The sequence below is a fragment of the Crocuta crocuta genome, unplaced genomic scaffold (assembly GCF_008692635.1).
Source record: "Crocuta crocuta isolate KB4526 unplaced genomic scaffold, BGI_CrCroc_1.0 scaffold37, whole genome shotgun sequence".
NCBI lineage: Eukaryota > Metazoa > Chordata > Mammalia > Carnivora > Hyaenidae > Crocuta > Crocuta crocuta.
In genome coordinates this window covers 351,755-371,603 of record NW_027532040.1, presented here as the reverse complement: position 1 = coordinate 371,603, position 19,849 = coordinate 351,755, and the positions used below count along the sequence as shown (strand labels likewise).

The 19,849-nt window shown below is 36.0% G+C and overlaps 1 protein-coding gene across 2 annotated transcripts in view; it reads right to left on the bottom strand.

The window, feature by feature from the left end:
• Window positions 1-19,406, bottom strand: part of CALCR (calcitonin receptor) — a 61,336-nt gene extending 41,930 nt beyond the window's left edge. For both annotated transcript variants that reach the window (XM_077776243.1, XM_077776244.1), the window contains exons 1-5: window positions 19,356-19,406; window positions 12,589-12,745; window positions 10,624-10,734; window positions 3,515-3,627; window positions 559-650 (exon numbers count right to left, since the gene is read on the bottom strand). In XM_077776243.1, the coding sequence (XP_077632369.1) occupies window positions 559-650; window positions 3,515-3,627; window positions 10,624-10,734; window positions 12,589-12,745; window positions 19,356-19,406 (524 nt within the window). The remainder of the gene's footprint in view (window positions 1-558; window positions 651-3,514; window positions 3,628-10,623; window positions 10,735-12,588; window positions 12,746-19,355) is intronic.
• Window positions 19,407-19,849: the final 443 nt, after the last annotated feature.

Below are 19,849 nucleotides of genomic sequence, written 5' to 3'. Positions count from 1 at the left end.
AACATTGACACTTGACTCTTCTTCTTCCAGAGATTCTCCTTGGTCCTGGCTGCATGAGTCAAGGCCAGAAGAGCCTTACCTTCCTTCTCTGGCTAAACACTATCATAGCCTCACTAGCCACACTTCTCCACTGGCCCAAAACACCTGTTATACAGCTCATAAATAGGCATACATTTGAACTTCTGGCCATGACCTCCATATTTTAGGATGGGAGTTAAAGAAGGGAAAAGAGCCTTTCCTCAATACTTCCTGCAACATTAGCAATGGTGAGTGGAGCCTTGAACATGTTAACACAGGGTACCTATGGGCTTACAGGACTGTTTCATTTTGGGAAAGACATATTGCCTTTGAGAATTATATGAATCCATCTTATTTTCCTCAGAGATAGGGTTAAAAGGGTTTTAATTAATTTCATTTTCCTTGCTACTTCATGACTCCTGGTATTGCATTTCTCTTGTGGCTTGCAGAAGGTCACCCTTCCCTCAGCTCTCAGAGTTTACTATTTATTTCAGTACCTTAAATAAGAAAATAAAAAGCAGATGCTATGAGGGTACTTACTTGAAAAACACGAAAATCCCCAGAGAAATCACCAAGGTGAAAATCGACATAGAATGACCCACGATAGCCAAGTAGTACAGGACGTATGCATTCTGGAACAACAGCAACAAAACAGTTATAAAAATAAATAGGCAAATAAGTGATAACAGAGGAGGGAAAATAGCTTCTATTTTTCACATCAGTTTAATTCAACAACTGTTCTCCTTTAAAAAATCTCAAATGATAACATATTTCAGGGAATTAATTATATTGAATTATAATATGGGGTTAACAGTTTAAATAATATAATATTGTCAGTTATAATAGAATTTGCATGATGTGGGAAGAATGTAAGACTGGATTCATCAGAGCTGTTCTTTACTCAGAGTATTAATGATTAAATCTTTGTGTGACTCTCATCCGTGTGCCACTTCACCCCTATAGATCTCAGTAGTTTTTATCTGTAAAATAATTTGATCAAACTAAATGATTTTTAAAACAATTACATGCTGTGTATAAGAAACATCATTAAATACTGGGATACAGAAATACAGGACAGAAAAGGATGGGGAAAAGATGATCTAAATAAACACTAACCACAAGAAAATGGGTGTAATATCATACAGGTCTAGAAGTTAAGTCAGAGAGATGAAACAATTTTTAGTTTCTATACACCTAATAATATCAACTCAAACCATATAAACATAAAGCAAAAGCTGACACCACTTAGTAATCAATAGAACACAATACAAATGCAGTATAGATAAGTTGGATGATTTCTATGAAGTTTTTTAATTCCTGGGAGAATGTGGCTATTATGTACAAATCATTACCCTTCTGCATTTGATTCTTGTCACTTTCTTTGTGAAGAGCCTGATATTGAAGTACTGATTCCGCTAAAAGGCTCTCAAAGCATGGAGAGTCCTTTGTTTGGTTAAATGCATTATTATCGGGCAGAAACAAATATTGCCTTTCTAGGAGTTAGAATTTCAAAATGAACTAATCAACTTCTGAATTGTGGCTGTTGCTCCACTTGACCAGGCATTTACATATTATTTGCCATTTTCATTGATACTACTCTCCTAACAGAATTCTTTTTATCTTTGCAGAAATGATAATTAAGGTTGGAGTCATTGACTTATACGTAGAGCTTATGATAAAGACTTCAAAATAGCTTACAGGCCCTTTCTTAGGAAGTACTTAGGAATCTTTGCAAGAAAACAGACACTCAGCTCCTGTCTTTTCTCCCACCGATTCATTTTCTGACTGTTTTTCTCACTTCACCACTAGACAAAACCAGGAGTGGCATTTTCTAAGAGTTCTTACTTTTAAATAGTCACCATGTAGAATCCCCTTGCCATTGAAAGTACTGTTTTTAATTTAGATATATGGTCATGTCCCTATCCTCTGTCACTATTTTATTTTTACCTCTGTATATTTTATTTCAAAGAAAATTTTATATAACTTACTTTCTTTCAGTTTCCTCTAGGCTACTTTAAAAAATATTTATTCTTCTGTAAGAATAAATGTGTAAGATTAAAGCAACAGCTCATAATTTAGTTGCCATTCTTAAGACTGAGAAGTGCTTTGTTATTTTTTATTTTTATTTTTTAAAAATAAATTCTAAGATGATTTCTTCGAAAAAAAATTTTTTTTTTGCCTGTATATAGACGGAAGATTTGTCCAAAGAATTTCAGTCATTATGTTTAGGTGCCCGGAGGGGACCTCCTTAAAATCTTATTTCTATCGCAGATGTGGCTAGAATGAGAAGGTCAAATATGGCAGCATGAAGAATTACTTATTTGGATATGCACTCCTGATAACAATTCAGTTAGCAGGGTTACAGGGTTTTTTTTCCCCTATAAAATCATAATCAGCACTCATTCAGGAATTCCTTACTTGGTGACATGTCGTCTCCGTCAGACCTTATTAAGTAAATAGCTCTCCGTTAGGATATAGACATGCATCTAATTCTCAGGGGCCACTGTGCAATTTGTGAAGAAGTAACCAGCGTTGGTGCCCGCAGCCTATGCCTGTGACAAGATGTCCCTCTGGTCCCTAGTCGACTGGTCTCAAGGCTACCTAATCATCGTGTTTGTTTTTTGTTGTTGTTTGTTTTGTTTTTAATAAAAGGAAAATTTTCTATACTCCTAAATCTTCTCTGTAGCAAACAGAAGCACTGATGTGCTTTTAGCTTCCAACTCAGGAATTATTTAGCATATAGGCCCATATTTGAAGGAAACAATAGGTTTCTACTACAGTCACCAGGACTGTTCTGAGATATCCCGTGTGGTTAAACACTGACCTTCTCCCAGCTCAGTGGGGAGAGAAGGCCGATTGTATGCTTAGCAATTTTTTTTTCAGATTTCTCATTCATTTGGGAAGTACCTATCTGGGTTTTTCCCATTGGCTTCAATGTTTCCTAGCAGAGATGATACTAAAAATATTTAATAGTAAGACACTGAAAATAGCCTAAATAGCCACCCCTGTTTCTACAGGCTGATGGGAAGCCCCATTCAAAGGGTTCCTTCAAGCCCTGATAGTAAAATTCTATCGGGCATCTTGGAGGCAGGAAAGACGGGGAACTGTCACTTTGTGGTTTGGGAAAAAATCTCTAATTTTGGAACTTTTCTTATAGAAGAGAGATCTTAGAGAGTCCCTGGACATGCTTCCTAATGTCTGACATCATGGGGAATTGCATCATCTCTTCATTGGGCACTCTTTCCCTCACTATAAATGGCTGGATGCTATATGCTCATGGAATTCTTCGACACCAGGTGCCAAACAAGAAGTAAAATGTCATTTTTTTTTCCTAATGCCACTTCATAGAGTCCCTAGAAACTTACAGGCCATTATCTTATTTCCTTCTATAAAATAGGTTGCCTTCTTGGTAGTGGGTGTTTTATAGTTATGCATATATTTCTATATAAAAATAATGGCATCCTCACCCAATACTGAAATTTGAAATAGAACTTACCTTCAGTTTCTCAGGAGTGAAAGCATTACACATGGTATAGTTGGACCAGGTTCGATTGTTCTCAGGATGTTTATACCAAACCCCTTTCTCATCACAGTATTTTGTAACCTTTTCTGTTAATGAAACACAATTATTACATTACTATCTCAAAATATCAGGAAGGAAAAACAAAGGTTAAAAGCCATTCCACAGTGTTAATCACTTTATATAACTTGAATGGGAATATAGGTCAATGGACACCATCATGAATCATGCATTATTATGTGTTAGCATGCATTGTCTCATTTTATCATCAGCGAAGCCATGTAAAGCAGAAGTTGCTATATCTCCATTTTATAAACAGAAAGCTGAGAGTGAAAGAGGTTACAGAGTTTGAAAAGTCAATGGATAGTGGATTAGTTAGGATTTAATCTCAGGTCGGTTGCACTCAAAAGTGCTACCTATACTGTATCTTATATATATATATATTTTAAAAACAACATTACATTTCTGATTTTAGATAGGAATTATGTGAGAAGAGCAGGACTACACTTTTCTTCATTTATATGCAATATTTATTTATTAGGTTGACTGTATGAAACTGGAGTTTTAATGAGTCAGATGGTCAAATATTGGCAATTTCATATTAAATCCAATAGAACAAAGAAGTCCAAAACTAAGGGGTGTATCAAAACATAATTTTATGCTTCTCAAAAAGATTTCATTTAAATCATCTCTTTATCCCACAGAGGGCATATTAGGGATGTATAGATTTAACCTTCACTATTTACTTCTTTACCTATCTCTCAGGTGATAGTGAAATTTGCTGATTTGGCTGGATTGGTATTTTATTTTATTTAACTATAATGTTTTTTATTTTTTTCTGAGAGAGAGAGAGGCAGCGTGAGCAGGGAAGGGTCAAAGAGAGAGGGAGACACAGAATCTGAAGCAGGCTCCAGGCTCTGAGTTAGCTGTCAGCGGAGATGCCAATGTGGGGCTTGAACCCACGAATCACAGGATCATGACCTGAGCCGAAGTTGGACGCCCAACCGACTGAGTCACCCAGGCGCCCCTGCACTGGTATTTTAAAGATCTCTACCTTGCTATGGGCCAGGCACTGTGCTAAGCACTTGGCAAAATTATTTTCTTAAATATTAATAATGATCCTTTAAGATGGGTATTGGTCTTCCCATTGTACATATGAGGAAACTGAGGCTCAGAGAGGTTAAGTAAATTCCCTATCCATGGCAAATAGAAAGGCCAGAGGTCAAATCCAGGTCTGGTCTGCTTGATTTCAAAGCTATTGTGGGGCTAGTAAACTCTGTATTAAGACTCACAGTCCTGTGGCCAAGAACTATGAGTTCTTTACACTCCATTCAGTGACCCAAAGAATCATAAATAACTTAGTTGACTATAAGATAGTATTTAACTTCTAATCTGATTGGCTACACAAATGAAAGAAAAAATTATATTGAGTTAAATAAAATAGAATCTAATGAACAAGTGTACATTAAAATGAATGCACTTGTCAAATTTAATCTGAGTTATTCTGACTTCCTCTAGTTCCCCAGAGTAACTCTACAATGCATTTATTGCCTTAGATATCATAGAGAAACCCCAGATTGGTATAATATGCAAATAGGTTTTATCAGTGTATTTGGAGCCCTTAAAATGTTTTGATTTTTGATGATTTCTTGGGAAAAATATTTTTGAAGCATTGTTCTTCCTTGGCAAAGGCAAAGAACTGTCCCACCTGTGGATGGCCCTTTTATTGTATGGCTTTTGGGTTTTTTTAAGCCCAGGGTTGTGGGAGTTTGACTCACATACTAATATTTGGAGGAAACTGTTAATTGTTTTAAACACAATTCATGTAAAACAATTCATGTGAAAAAAAACTTTATTTGTCTGAAATATCACTGAGATCTCATAATTAAAGTAATTTTCTGTCAGTAGTTATGATTAGTTAATGAATATGTTAAGAGCTAGTATGAGAATTATTTTATCTTTGGCAGATTTTAAGTGAAATTGAAAAATTTTAATGGTATGACTGAAACAGGTACTACCAAATTAAACATAAAATTCAAGCTTAAAATTGTAGATTTGTTCATATGTCTACTCCAACAATTATTTCCACTGGATGAAAAAACACATTCTGCAAGCACAAGATGTTTTCAAGCAACCTATGAGAATCATCATTGCTTAACATAAATTTATTAGGCAGTTTAATAGAAAAATTTTAAATTGTGAATTTGCTGAGACAGCCAGTGGACAAAAACTGTTTAAAGAATCACCACTGAGGGGTGCCTGGGTGGCTCAGTCGATTATGTGTCTGACTTTGGCTCAGGTCATGATCTTGTGGTTCATGAATTTGAGCCCCGCGTTATACTCTGTGCTGACAGCTCAGAGCCTGGAGCCCGCTTCAGATTCTGTGTATCGTTCTCACTCTCTGCCCCTCCTCTACTCATGCTCTGTCTCTGTTTCTCTCTCTCAAAAACAAATAAACATTAAAAAATTAAAAACAAAAAGAATCACCACTGGACACCAACAATATTTCAAAAAAGGGTTAGCACTAATCAGCATAGAAAAATTGATATTGACAATTGGTCAGTGATTTTGCTAATGCTATTTGTTGAAGCTTACTTGTAGTTTTTAAAATAGTGGCTTGTAATGCAGTATCTTATCTTTATTATACTGTCAGAAAATAACTTATTATTTTATCAAAATGAATACAGTTTAACAATGCTATTTAGCTATTTAAGGCAAAATATATTCTATGTCGGAGGGAGGGGTGCTCCTCCTCAAGAAGTCCATTCCAAATTCAGACAAGACTGTAGGAAATATTATTTTGTTTTGATGTCACTGAAGTCTGGATCTATGCATTTCTTGGTTCTATCCATTGCAGCTATAAGAGCTCGTTCTCCCACACCTAGCAAGTCTTTCAATATTCGTAGAAAGGATATGTCTACTAACTTCCCTTTCTAAACCAGACATCCCTTGGGGCGCCTGGGTGGCTCAGTCCATTAAGCATCCAACTTTGGCTCAGGTCATGATCTCACGGTTCATGGGTTCGAGCCCCATGTCAGGCTCTGTGCTGACAGCTAGCTCAGAGCCTGGAGCCTGTTTCAGATTCTGTTGTCTCCCTCTCTCTCTGACCCTCCCCTGCTCATGCTCTCTCTCTCTCTCTCTCTCTCAAATAAATAAAACATTTAAAAAAATTAAAAAAAATAAACCAGACATCCCTATTTACTCACGCTACACAGCTTGCTATCCCTTCATCTGGAGCCACTCTGCATGTGCTCTGATACTGGTATTTCCCTCTAAAGTATTCTGAGTTTGGACTGCCCCAGGAAGAGGGTAGCATGCTTACTTCAGTTTAGATTCACATGGAGCTTGTTACAGATTCTCAGCCCAATCCCAGAGATTCAAATTTGATTAGCTGGAGAGGTAACCAGACATCAGTATTTTTTAAAAAGTTCACCAATTCCAGAGGGTATCAAGGGTTGAGAATCATTGTCCTAAACCGTAAGTTGACATCTTGGCTCTGTGCCATTAACATTGATTGAGTGTTTGACATTAAGGGCAGGGCCTTAAGCACCTCCTTGTAAATCTGCTTTTTACAGTCTAGAATATTCCTTCAGGCCATCAGCCTCTTTTGAATTTCAGTGCTGCTATTTACTCTATCATGACCTGTCTTTTACCAAGCACTTTGTCTAAAATGAAATCCCTGTCATTTCATTAAACTTTTGTTTGTCATCAAGATATAGCTTTGGGTCAATGGTAACATCCTAAAGAATTTAAGTTTGTTGAATATAGGTATCTTTAAGATGTGTTTTTCTTTTGCAGTGGATTTGTCCCCCACTTGAGAAGGTTCTTTCTATAAACCAGGCTGATAAAATGGATCTAATGGATCTATGCCTGGAAATCCCTGTTTTGCTGACCAAAAACTTGCCTTTTAGTCAATAATTATAGCCACTTTGGCAAGAGCCCGTTGCTACTTTGGAACTGGCCTTGTAGCCTCAATTGCAGAAAAGCTCTTGTGCCAATCAAGTTACCTCTAATGTAGCTGTCGAGTCAAGATTAATGAAGTATCATTTATTGGGAAGAGTCAATAAAAGCCGGAAAGATTATCATCAAGTAGCGTTTAGTTAGAGTTTACAGGAATGTAGTGCTGAGCAGGGCATAGCACTAAGCCCTTCTTCTTTTCACAATGAGAATTTTCAGAAGGGGCTGGACTGAACTCATTTTTAAAGTAGTGCCCTGTAATCTCATTTTCATTATTTCTGTCTTACTGGGGTGGAACTTTGGATCTCATTCTTGCTAGAGGCACCAAAAGCATCTCTCAAACATTGATATAGGGATAGACTAATTTCTCTGCTCTAATCTGGATTCCAGAGACTTTCTTGCCTAGATTTTACCATTTGAGTATTGTTTTCTATCTTAACTGATGTTCTCACTCTCGGTCTATGCATCAGTAAACTTTTGGCGTTCACTGTCAGTGAGCAAAGGGAAACAGATGGGTTCGTTGACCCCAAAAGGTGGTAGAAACTCTGACCAAACGACTCTCGGAAAAATGTGAAAGTCCAGGTTGGTTTTCCATACATAATCTCTTCAGCATGAAACAAACACGATTCCTCTCTTCAAAATGCTAGTTCAATGAAGATCCTTCCTATCAGGATCCTGGCATTCCCTTCCACTGAATGAATATTCTAACTCTTCCACAGATCCACTCCCAAAAGGACATTGAGTAAAATCAGCACTGTGAGGTGTGGAGGGATTACTGTGTTCTGTTATATCACATCTTGTGATATATCACATCTTGTTAAAAGAGATCTGGAGCTTGAAATGGAATGACCTGGCACCTGGGACCCTGACCCACAGCCAGACAGTTCAACACCTTAGAGCCGCTTAAACACACTTGGTAGGCTCAGGAATGTTCTGCTCTCAGGAACAGACCTCACCCGTTAACTGGGATTTAAAGAGATCCAACTTCCATATGGGTCTCTTTTTATATGAATATGGATCTCTTTTATAACTAAGATTTATACTCCCTTTTCAGTATCTTAATCCCAGATAATATTTCAATGGGGCAGATTTTCTATCTACTGTTTTGGAACAGAGTTTTTCTGTCCTAACACCTGCAGTCCCTGAAGCTGGGTGGCCAGTACTTTTTATTCCTCTGGTACCCACCTTCCTCCATTGTCTGTATCAGTCTCACCTGATACTGGGCTCTGCCTCCCATAGGCAGAGTTACTTAGCATATTGGTTGAGCCTTCCTGGTACCAGCCACTTTCTTATCTGGACTGTCTTTATTATTTAACACATTTTTATCTTGGCTGTACATTTAGTCATGAGCAGTACTTTAAAAGATCATGCCCAGGGTATGCTCCAAACTAATTAATTCAGAATATCTGGGGTGGTACCAGGCATCAGGCTTTGTTAAGTTTCCTAGGTTCTTAGCTAATTTGAGAATCACTCATTGCTAACCCCCACCCAAATCCACCCCTCCGACCCCCACGTAGCTAGTCTCTGGATTGAGGCTGTTATACAAACTCAAATTTCTCTTTACACATCCTTTGAACTGTGCCTGATCACTAACTACTGGAGCATCTTGGATTCCAGACCTCCAATTTATTTGGATAGCTGACAGTTCAGAGATACATCTTATCAGCCCTCTGGCTTCTCACTCCACTTGGTAGCTGGTACTCCTAGACCTTTATCCTGCCTAAGCATCCTTACCCACCTAACAGTGTGGCTACACTGAGGCCTGAAGGAAAAACATGTCTTCCTTAGAACATTCTAAAAGTACTTCAATCCATACAAGTTTGTATGGAGATGTAGAAATATTGTTTCCCAAATGCTTTTCCAAGACTGTTTCACTTACTTTTATATATAACGTACTGACCAGCAGGGGAGGGGCAGGCTCTGAAGCAGGCTCCAGGTTCAGAGTTTTAGCACAGAGCGTGATGCGGGGCTCAAACCCACAAATTGTGAGATCCTTACCTGAGTTGAAGTCGGATGCTTAACTGAGCCACCCAGGTACTCCTGCATTTACTTATAAAGACAGGGTTAGGGAAGTCTGGAGACTTGGTTCACTTGCAATTTTATGTCAAATATTGTGTGAGTGTAAAATGAGATAATATATATGAAAATGTTTTGAAAACTTAAAAATGATACTCAATGAAAAGTATTCCTGTGTTACTTTTATAACTAAAGTGAATTTGGTGTCACTCATTTACTTAACACACATTTATTGGCTGCTTATTGTCATGCAGGGCATGGAGCTGGGTGTTAGTATGATCTATTACAACAGCATTAGTCCTATTTACTGAACATATTTTAATAATCTATTGTTGGAACAGAAATCTAGTGGATGTCTGGAGTTACCACCTTCTGATTTATTTTCCTTTAGACATGACGGTTTTATAGAATTTTCTTTTTCTTAAAAATTTTAATGTTTATTTATTTTTGAGAGAGAGCAAGAACAAGAGAGAAACACTGAGAGCAGGGGAGGGCCCGAGTAACAGGGAGATACAGAATCTGAAGCAGGTTCCAGGCACCAAACTGTCAGCACAGAGTCTGACATGGGGCTCAAACTCATGAACCGTGAGATCATGACCTGAGCTGAAGTCGGACGCTTAACCCACTGAGCCACTCAGGGGCCCCTATATAACTTGCATGTTATATAAAATTTCCATTGTGCATGCTATATCAGCCCAGTAGACCCGAACTCTAGACCAGCATTTGCCTAAGTCTCTAAATTGAGACAATTGAAAACTTAAGAACAACCACATTTAAGTAAAACTTCACAGAGTTTTAAAAACTTATTTCAAAGTTAAATTAATTAATAAAAGTTAAAATCAAATAATAAATATTTAAAATATTTAAAAATGTAACTTTTTCTTTAGAATTTAAGACCCAATGTACACAACTGACCAGTAATAGAACTTCAAAAATAAGGAGAGCTTGCAATATTTGTGCAACTGCGTAATATTTCAAGTAAGGAAATGCTTCAGAAAGTGCTGAAACGCAAGAGTATGATGAGACAGATATCTTTTATATCTGGTTTTCTTTTGAGAACCATGAAAATTCTCAAAGCGAAGCAAAATATGAAACAAAAAGAAATATTTTACCTGATGAATCAAAGTCTGGAAAATAATCCGGGCAGTATTGTTGGGACAGTACTCCAGCCGGTGTATCATCCCAGCACAGCCATCCATCCCAGGTACGGTTGCAATAGGGACCTGATTATTCAGAAAGAAATTATCACTAAAGTTGGAAAAAGTTGCATAATCATCAGCAGGGATTTGACAGTGTTAAACAGAAACTAACTATTTAATAGATGGGTATTCTGGAGCTCTTGACGTGCATATGGAAATATTAAAAAGAACAGCAACAACAACAAAATAAAGATGTTAACTTTACCAACTCTTAATAGAGTTTACATTTTTATAGTGTTTTATCCATTTGCTCTTCAAAAGACATACATGTCATCTGCATGGAATCTTTCCTCCAAAACCTATCCTTGAAAATGTCTCCAAAATTGCTGCAAAGAAATCTTGTGAAAGGTATATACAGTATCACCCCTGGATAAGAGGCTTACCTTGAAAAAACTATATGGTTTTGGAACATATGGATCCTACTAACCACTAACCTTCAAAGGGGTTGCCTTGAATAGCTCTATTATTAATCCAAGGGTTTAAAATTTAATTGTTCAAAATTCCTGTGGGAAATGCATTTGTAGACAGTTTATAGGTAACACAGAAATCTAGTCTTACTATTTTAGAATCACACTTTGTTAGTAGCTAAAATAATGCTCAATTTGAGTAGCTTATGGATTTATCAGCATTGGCTCCTAGTAGTGTCTCATTGCTTTCAAAATTTAATCTACCCTAAAATGTGAAGATTGACCTGTATAAAGCTATTCAAAAGAATAAGCCTCAGGCTTTGAAGGCAGTTCAAGAACATAAAAAAGGAAGGACGGAGGAAAGAAGAAAAGAAAGAAAGAAGGAATGAAAAGCAAAGAAAAAAGAAAAAGACAAAAACAGAAAAAAGAATCTAAAAATAATGATCATAGCACAACAGTTCAGCCTCCCAAAATTATTAAGACTGAGTGAATGAAGGAGGCTGCTTTCACTTGGTCTCTGAAAATAAATTTTGTGTTTCTGTTGTTTCACTTGCTTCAGAAGAAATGGTTTCTTCTTTGGGCAGACTTGCATCTAATGACTTTCCAGGTTCTTAAAAAATACTGAAACTGCTGGAAACGGAAGAATAACATGTATCTATCTTTCCACTGTCTTGAGTTTTGTTTAAAGGAAAAATTCTAAAAATAGGAAGTTGAAATTAAAACTATTTAAAGGCAAACCATGTGCAGCAAGAATATAGTTAACCAATATTCCCTCCCCACCCCACCCACACACAAGCAGTGTTATCTTAGAATATACAAGGGTGTGCATAAGATCTTCTTGGGTATTTTCAAATGTTTTAGAGGACGGGGAGGGAACTGAAATGGATGTAGTAATGCTTGGCCGTCACATAGCCCTCTATAGCTAAGAGAATATGCTTGGCCCTGAAAATATTTGAACAGTCACATAGAGCATTCTAGAGAAGGTGATAAATAAACAATTTCTGTCTAGGAGACAGCTTTTTTTCTAATTTCGCTGGGAACTGGGGGTAGAAAAGGAGAGGAAATAGGACTAGTTGCCGACTAATTGACAGTTAAGGGGAGATACTGCCTAATTAACCCAAACAAGACAGGGTTTTGACAGATTCAGCTGAGGCAAATTCTCTGCCCACCATTTTCCCATTCCCTTCCTCTGCCTCACTTCGTCCTGCATTGTTCCTCCTTGCCAGGTGTGAATACTGAGTTACTGTAGTAATTTTGTCATACGTGCAGATGTTAGCCCAAAACCAGTTGGGTGAACTTGAGCAAAGAAAATAGGCATGTCTCCAACATGAAATACACAAGCACACGATAGTTTGAAAATTTCTGTTAAAACTGCTGGCATATTAAAATTAGACAACACATATTTACCCACTGAAGCAAAAAACCTTTCATGATGTTTGAAACACATATTTGCATACATCTTTCTTCTTACCTTCTCCTTGGTACGGGGGTAACTGCTGCATGCGGTCATAGCATTTGTACTGCGCATCCGACATTTTCTTTCGTCCTAGGACATACAGAAATGGCTCGGACTTCATATTTGGAGGATAGGTGTCATTTGAAGTGGCAGGAAGAATTGGGGTTGGATGCTGCATTAAAAAGAAAAAACAGTCACTTATAGAGAGCAGGAACCAGTATATACAAAAATAAATGAGACAGTCAAAAATTTGCAAACATTTTCCTTCCATGAGCAACAATTATATGGTCTCTCTGTGGAATACATTTCTTCATAACTAAAATATGTATTTATATTTCATCTACAAATTCTACCTACAAATTTCATATTTGCATTCATTCCATTCACTACTGAAATGTATAGCACCCACTCAAACTCATGCACCTCTTTATCACATGATTGTTTTGATTTTATTATCACTGTTAAGTTTAGAAGTAAAACAAATAATCTGATTTCCAAAAAAATACCAATATTAAATTAATTTTGCCTTCTTTGGAACTCCTAATAATCATGAATCATGGTATTAAAAATATATTAGTGCAATAAGTAAACTTTTTTATTAGATTCTTTCCGCTGATTTTTATTTGTGCTTAGATTATGTACACTGCCAAAAATTCACTCCAGATATTCCATAGAAGAAACAAAATCTGTTCTTCTGAGATACTCTGCATTGGATAATTGGCCTTAATATCTTTAAATAGGCTTTGTCAGCAGGGGACCTACACAGGGTAATTTATTTTCACTGCTGGAAGTCAATGCAAATCTTAAATATTTCTCTTAGTGTTTCTGCACTTTTGGTACAGGCTGTCATTGGTCATGATCACTGTCTGACATATCATCCTGAGTTATGTTTATATACATTTCAATTTCTTTTGTGGTCATGATGTTTTTGGTGGTGCTTGAATCTGTGATTTTCTATACCCATGTTCTGCATGGAGACTTGTTCAGAGAAGACTGCAAGCTTCAGCCTGCACTGACTTTTTCTTCTTCAGGAGTTAGGAAGTAGTTCTCTATCACACCTGTTAAACACCCTATTTATTTGGCCGTATTCTGTCTAAACTATTCTACGATTGAAGTTTTCCCAAATGTATTGATGGCAGAAATAGTGTTATATACATTTCTGTATTCCTCACAGTCTCTAAAACAAACTCATTTTTATTAAGTTGGCCTGTATACCTCAGGCTAGGCTACTTGGAGTATAACCACACTGTTTTCCAGTGTATGTCATTGTGTGGATGTGGCATGCTGTCCTATCAGATAGCATGTCACTAGATGCTAAACTGTATAATACATAATACAATAAAAATTCAGAGTGTACAAAGGGCATGGTGCAAGAATAGTCAGTGACTATTGCAGATACAAGGTAGAATTTCAATTGGACTTTGAGTATACATAGTGTCTGTATAGGCAGAGAGGAGAGGGAAGGCTTTCTGAATGAAGGGAAAGGAATGTGCATAGGTCCCAAAGGCAGGAAATGTCATGTGTGAGACACCATAAGGAAACCATTCTTCCAGGAGAGGAGCATATTTAGGGGTTAGTAAGAAATGGAGACAAGGAAAATCAGATAATATGGAAACCTGAGAAAACAAATACAAAGTGCCTGGTGCAATGAAAGCCTCAATACATTTTTGCCAATTCATTAAAACATGACAATAAATTAAAGATGTACTGCAAGCTTTTGATCAGTGAGGTTTGCGAAAGGAGAATACTAGTAAAATTCATGTGGTGGGCATCAGATGTTCACAGATCAGAGCTGAGGAGAGAGCCAGGGTGCTGAAGGCATGGACTAGAGCACTGCATGAGGGAGCAGGGAAGCACAACCCTCAGCACTTTCTCAAATTATACGAACATATATCTGAAATATAAGGACTGGAGAACAGTAATAGTCAAATAGTCAAATAGCATTATGTGGTGGTATTTTAACCTACATAATGGGCAAGAATGGGGGTGCCTGAGAAGGGAGGAGTTGGAAAAGGAAAACCTTACTAGGGGGAAGAAGATAAGTTCTCTTTTGTTCTTCTTTTAAAGGTGCCAGCAAGGCATCTGAGTAGAAATTGCTTGCAAACAGAAGAGGGTGAGTACTTATTATATACTGTGATAACTCTAGATGGACACTTACTGTGAGTATAGTTGACACTACTCTAAATACTAGGACTGTTTCTAATTTTAATCCTTCTTGAACATGTGACAGGAAAAAAAGAGAAATTAACGAACTCAACAGAAATTATTTAAAATGTACAAATCCTTTACCAATGTAGTTGAACATCATTCTGTTGTCATGTGATCCTTCCCTACTAGTTTTAAGATCACCCAATCAGCAAATAGTCATTGAACTTGATCAGCCAAGCATTATGCTAGTGCTGAATAAAACAAGCATAAATCCTGCTCTCATGGAGCTTACAGTCTAGCAACAAAGACCAACATAAAATAGTTCCTGACACCAGGAACTGTGAAATGTAATGAACCATCAATCATTGAATGCTCAGTATTCCTTCAGGAATTGGAATGTGGTTTGGGGGTAAGAGTACATATTTTGAATAGATTTCACATTAAAGGCTTCTTTGTGGATTATACTAGCCTACATTTGTGTGAATGCATGTGGCTGTATGTGTTTTAACAATCTGACTAAAGATCACGTAACCTGTGGAGATCATTGTATCTCCACAATAAAAGATATGAATTATAGATGAAATTTATGCGTCCATTTCAGATTCTTTGTAGTTCTATTCTTAGAATCTTTAATTGACATGAGAATTATCATTAGATATAGTATTTATGGGCCATTTTCTCACCATATTCAAATCAAATGAGAAGATGGAATGTGATGTAATATATAAATATTTTCTGTCACTTATATTAGACATTTTAGATGTTAAGGAGCATTGTGTTTAAATTTGGCATTCTTTTCAGAACTAACATTCTGGATTCTATCTTTTAATGGACTGGGCAACCAATTAAGAAATGTTCCTGCACTAGTTGGAAATTCATGGAAGCCATAGGGAGTCATTATGTGCAAGGATATCAAGAGGAAAACCTGGTACTTGTATATTCAATTACAGCATGATTTGTTTTAAAGAAGTTTTAACATCAATAACAGTGTAGATATAACCATCTGAAATAGCAGGTGTAGTTCATGTAGATGACAGTCGTATCAATCTTACATTCTTACAGTATTGAAACAAACTCCAGTGAACTTGGTTTGGAGCCTAGTTCACCAGAGATTGTTTCAACACTGAAGGAATGGGAAATTAGAACTTCTGTCATGGATGAATAGTAATCTGAGTCTGCTCCTTGTCGGGTTCGTGTGTGAACAATGACGATAGAATGTTTCCAGTGGTAACTGAATGCTTCAGTGACTTTCTTCTGAAAATAACATATACTTTATGTTTATATGTATATATAACAGATGTGAATACATAGATGGATAACTAAAATATATTTATAATTTTAATAACAGAATTACTACTGCTTAAAAATAGTATATATACAAATTTCATAAAGTTCATTGAGCATAGAAACATTTTACTAATGATTTTGTACCAATAAAAATGGCTAGTGAGGTGGTATAATTTTCAGCAACATAGAGGCAAAAAAGAAGCAGTAGTGATTAATCTACCAAGCAGTGTGAAAGACTTAAAAATATTTTACTTATCATAAGTATTACATTTATATTATATATTTGGGCACGTAAATAAATATTTTATGCTCAAATGAAGATAGAGATGAGATATTAAGGGAACATTGCTTTTCTGGATAAGGATTTGTGTTCAAAGTTTTGCATACAAGCCATCTTACATGATTCCCCCAAAGCAAAACAAAAACAACCTCTTAATTGTTGTCCTATGTAGCAGTTTAGCCGCCGTATATGTGATGTCACTCCTAAAGGTTCAAGTAAATGGCGCCACACATACGACCACCAAGCTGCCACCAATACCTGCAGTCCGTAGCTGAAACATCGCTGGTTCTTTCAGTTAATACTTTGCTTCCCCTTGCCAGTTACTGTTCTAGGTACTGGAGATTCTGCAGTGAACAAGTCTGGCAAGGTCCCTGCCCCCATGGGGCTTACATTCTAGGAGGTTTTGTACACACTAATTATGGAGTCCAGCGGAAAGCAATCTGGCTTGAATGGCCATGTACTCAAGCAATTCCTACTTTGATGTAAGACAATCAGCCTACTTCTTGGTTTCTAGAAGCACAGAGACAAAACAATTATAGGACTGTTATGTGTAGAACTTTAGGAAATGGTCTATCTCTGCAGTGGTTCAAACCTAATGAATGTGGGGACCCATGCTACAGTGCTGAAGGAAGAGATTCCTATTGAGTGCCAGAGACAGCACTTCTCTAAAAGGAACAGGATTCTAGATTCCACAACTTGATATAACCAACAGGATTTCAATGTTACCATCCTTAATATTGACAATGTACATATTGGAATTGTTTGTAGTTTCCAGTTACTCATTCTTTTCAAAATAACAAAGGGTAAAATAGGACTTTATAGAGTGTTAACCTGGTTCTTTCAGGTGGGATCAGATGGTTGGTAGCCTACGTTTTTTCTACTTAAGGATTATTTAAACAACAAAACTGCTTCATAATGATAAATTCCAAGCAAATAGAGGAATACAGATAAATTAACAACAACAAATGCTTCTCAGAAGAATCTAGTTTTTCTGTGTCTTTATCATTGTTGCTATAATTATCATCATCATTGTTTTTTCTTTTTGAGAACTCACTACTGCAGATAAGAGAGAGGAAGTGAGTGGGTGGTTTTGCTTAATGTAAATTGAGGCTCATGGAATGTGGTAACTCAAATTGATACTTTAAAGACCATTTGGAAATCAGGTTGGTAGAATTCAACATCTACCATATACTGGCAATGGTTTTTCACAATAATGTATTAAAGAAGTAATATTTTATAGTAATTAAAATCAATACCACTTTAAAAAAATTTACTTTTCTTGAAGGAGTATCAATGTGGAACACAATGTATGTTTTAGAAAGAAACTGTCATATCAAAAAAAGTTTTTATGGAAAAATTCTCCAAATCAAATATATGATCTAAATACAAGACAGAGAAGCAAATTTCTTTCTTTTTTTTTTTTTTTGCAAATTTCTGTTTATCACAGGAAAGAGAGCACAAAGCCACTTAAGTGCCCTGTGCAGTATGTTTGCTAGTAAAGAGCTGCCCACAAACCATAAAATATTTCTGCCCATGGCTCAAATATATGAAATTATTTTAATCTTTGAATTTTGTAAAAATTTTGAATAGAATTGATCTACTTTAGTTTTTTAGCACACCATAGATTATCTGTAGTCTTTATAATAAAAAAGGTGGTAACACTCAAACTGTCTTATATCTAGCTAAAGTTACTTTAGTTTTTCTTCTGTCAATGTTTAGTATAATTATATGCTTTATGAAATAAAATCACTTAGAGATATTTACATATAATTGATCACATAAGGTTTAATTTAAGCTATAAAAATAACAATATCAATCACAAATAGAATATACCACTATTTCTGCAGCTATAGAATCTCATATAAAACTTGGGCATCTACAGACAAAATAAAATATGCTAATAGTTTCTATAATATTCTTTCTTAAGTATTTTTATTATATTTACAATGGTATGAAATGATCTGCATTTCCAAATATTGGATTACTTTTAGCAAACTATATTTAATTTTATCTAAAGATTATAATATGATACTTTTACATCATAAAATAGACTATACTCAATAAGTAGATGCAAAAGGATTACACTGACAACCATACCCATAAAGCATTTATTTGATGTATAACATTACAAAATAAAAGTTCCCTTAAAAATAAGATTAACAATAATGGAATATTAGTGATATTTTCCCCTGAATAATGTTAAGAGAAATAGTTTATGCAATCTTGTAAGCCTTTTACTACACATTAATTAACAATGTAAATCTTAGAACCCTGGACTACTTTTGTTTGTGTGAATGCAAGAGGATCAACTACTGACTGAATTTTATTGCCAGGTATAATTCATTGGCCAATGTCGTTCTGATGTGGTAGACAGGATAAATATCAATACAACTCCTGATTTATTTATGTAAAATTTACTCCTCTCTCTTTCATGTGCTATGGAAGTTGATGTGATGGGAGTTAACAGAGTTAACACAAATAAATGGGCAGACACTGGTAGTGTTTTCTAAGATAATTGTAGTTCTGACTACTTGCTAACCATTTAGGAATAAAACAATATAAAATTATAGAAACTGGGCATAATTTAAAAGGCTAGAAAAAGAGTTATGGAATGACATTGGTATGTTAAGACAAGATTCTTAGTTGTTTTTTTTTTTTTTTTTTTTAATGAGGAATGCATTTAAAATCAGTAACCAGACTGAAAGAGTTCAGATGTTTGAAAAAGACAGAAGCCTAGAAACTGATTCAGATCCACATGTCTAGGATGGAAAACATTTTACCTAAGGACATTATTAGCCTTCAATGTTAATTTCCAAGATAATGTGGAGATGTCTCAAGTTAATGCTAAATTTCTGTAAACAAAGCTCACATTTTCAGTGAATCATAGCACTAATCTAAATTGTGAAAGTTCAGAGTGGGGGATCTGTTAACAAAATATCAAGGAAATGATAGTTTTGGCAAGTGGAATGTAGTTTTGGCAAGATCTCTCCCTGTGCAGGTGTCCATTCAATCACACACTCCATGCCAGCCCTCTTGATTAACGTGACTTAAATAATGTTTTACTTACATTTAGGAAGATGAAGAGTACCAAGCACCGACGGGTCAGTGTGAACTTCATTTTTGGTTTTTGAAGATGATCTTCTAAGTCCTAGAAAAATATAAAAGTAACAAAGACATTGACATTAATATAGGTTTAGTATTGACTACAGTCAATTTCTTTTTCTTTCAGATTGACTTGGAGAGGCCCATGTCCCAAGACATTCTAGATAAAATTCATGTAAGTAAACAATATGCTTGTGAAGTTGCATGTTCCATTACCCTTCCTTTCAGCCAGGAAGGACTGGTGTCTGGTTGTTGTCTAAAGTCTTCCTATTAAAAAACTCCAGAGCCATCTTTACATATCAGAACCAAAATAAAGAATTCAGATAAATCAAGAGCAATCAGTGTGGGTTTCAGTTAACACATGGCATCAGCAGAATTGAAAATTTCAACGGAAACATCCCGAAAGAAATCACTTCAATGGACATGAACAAATACAATCAATGATTTGTAAAGGATAAC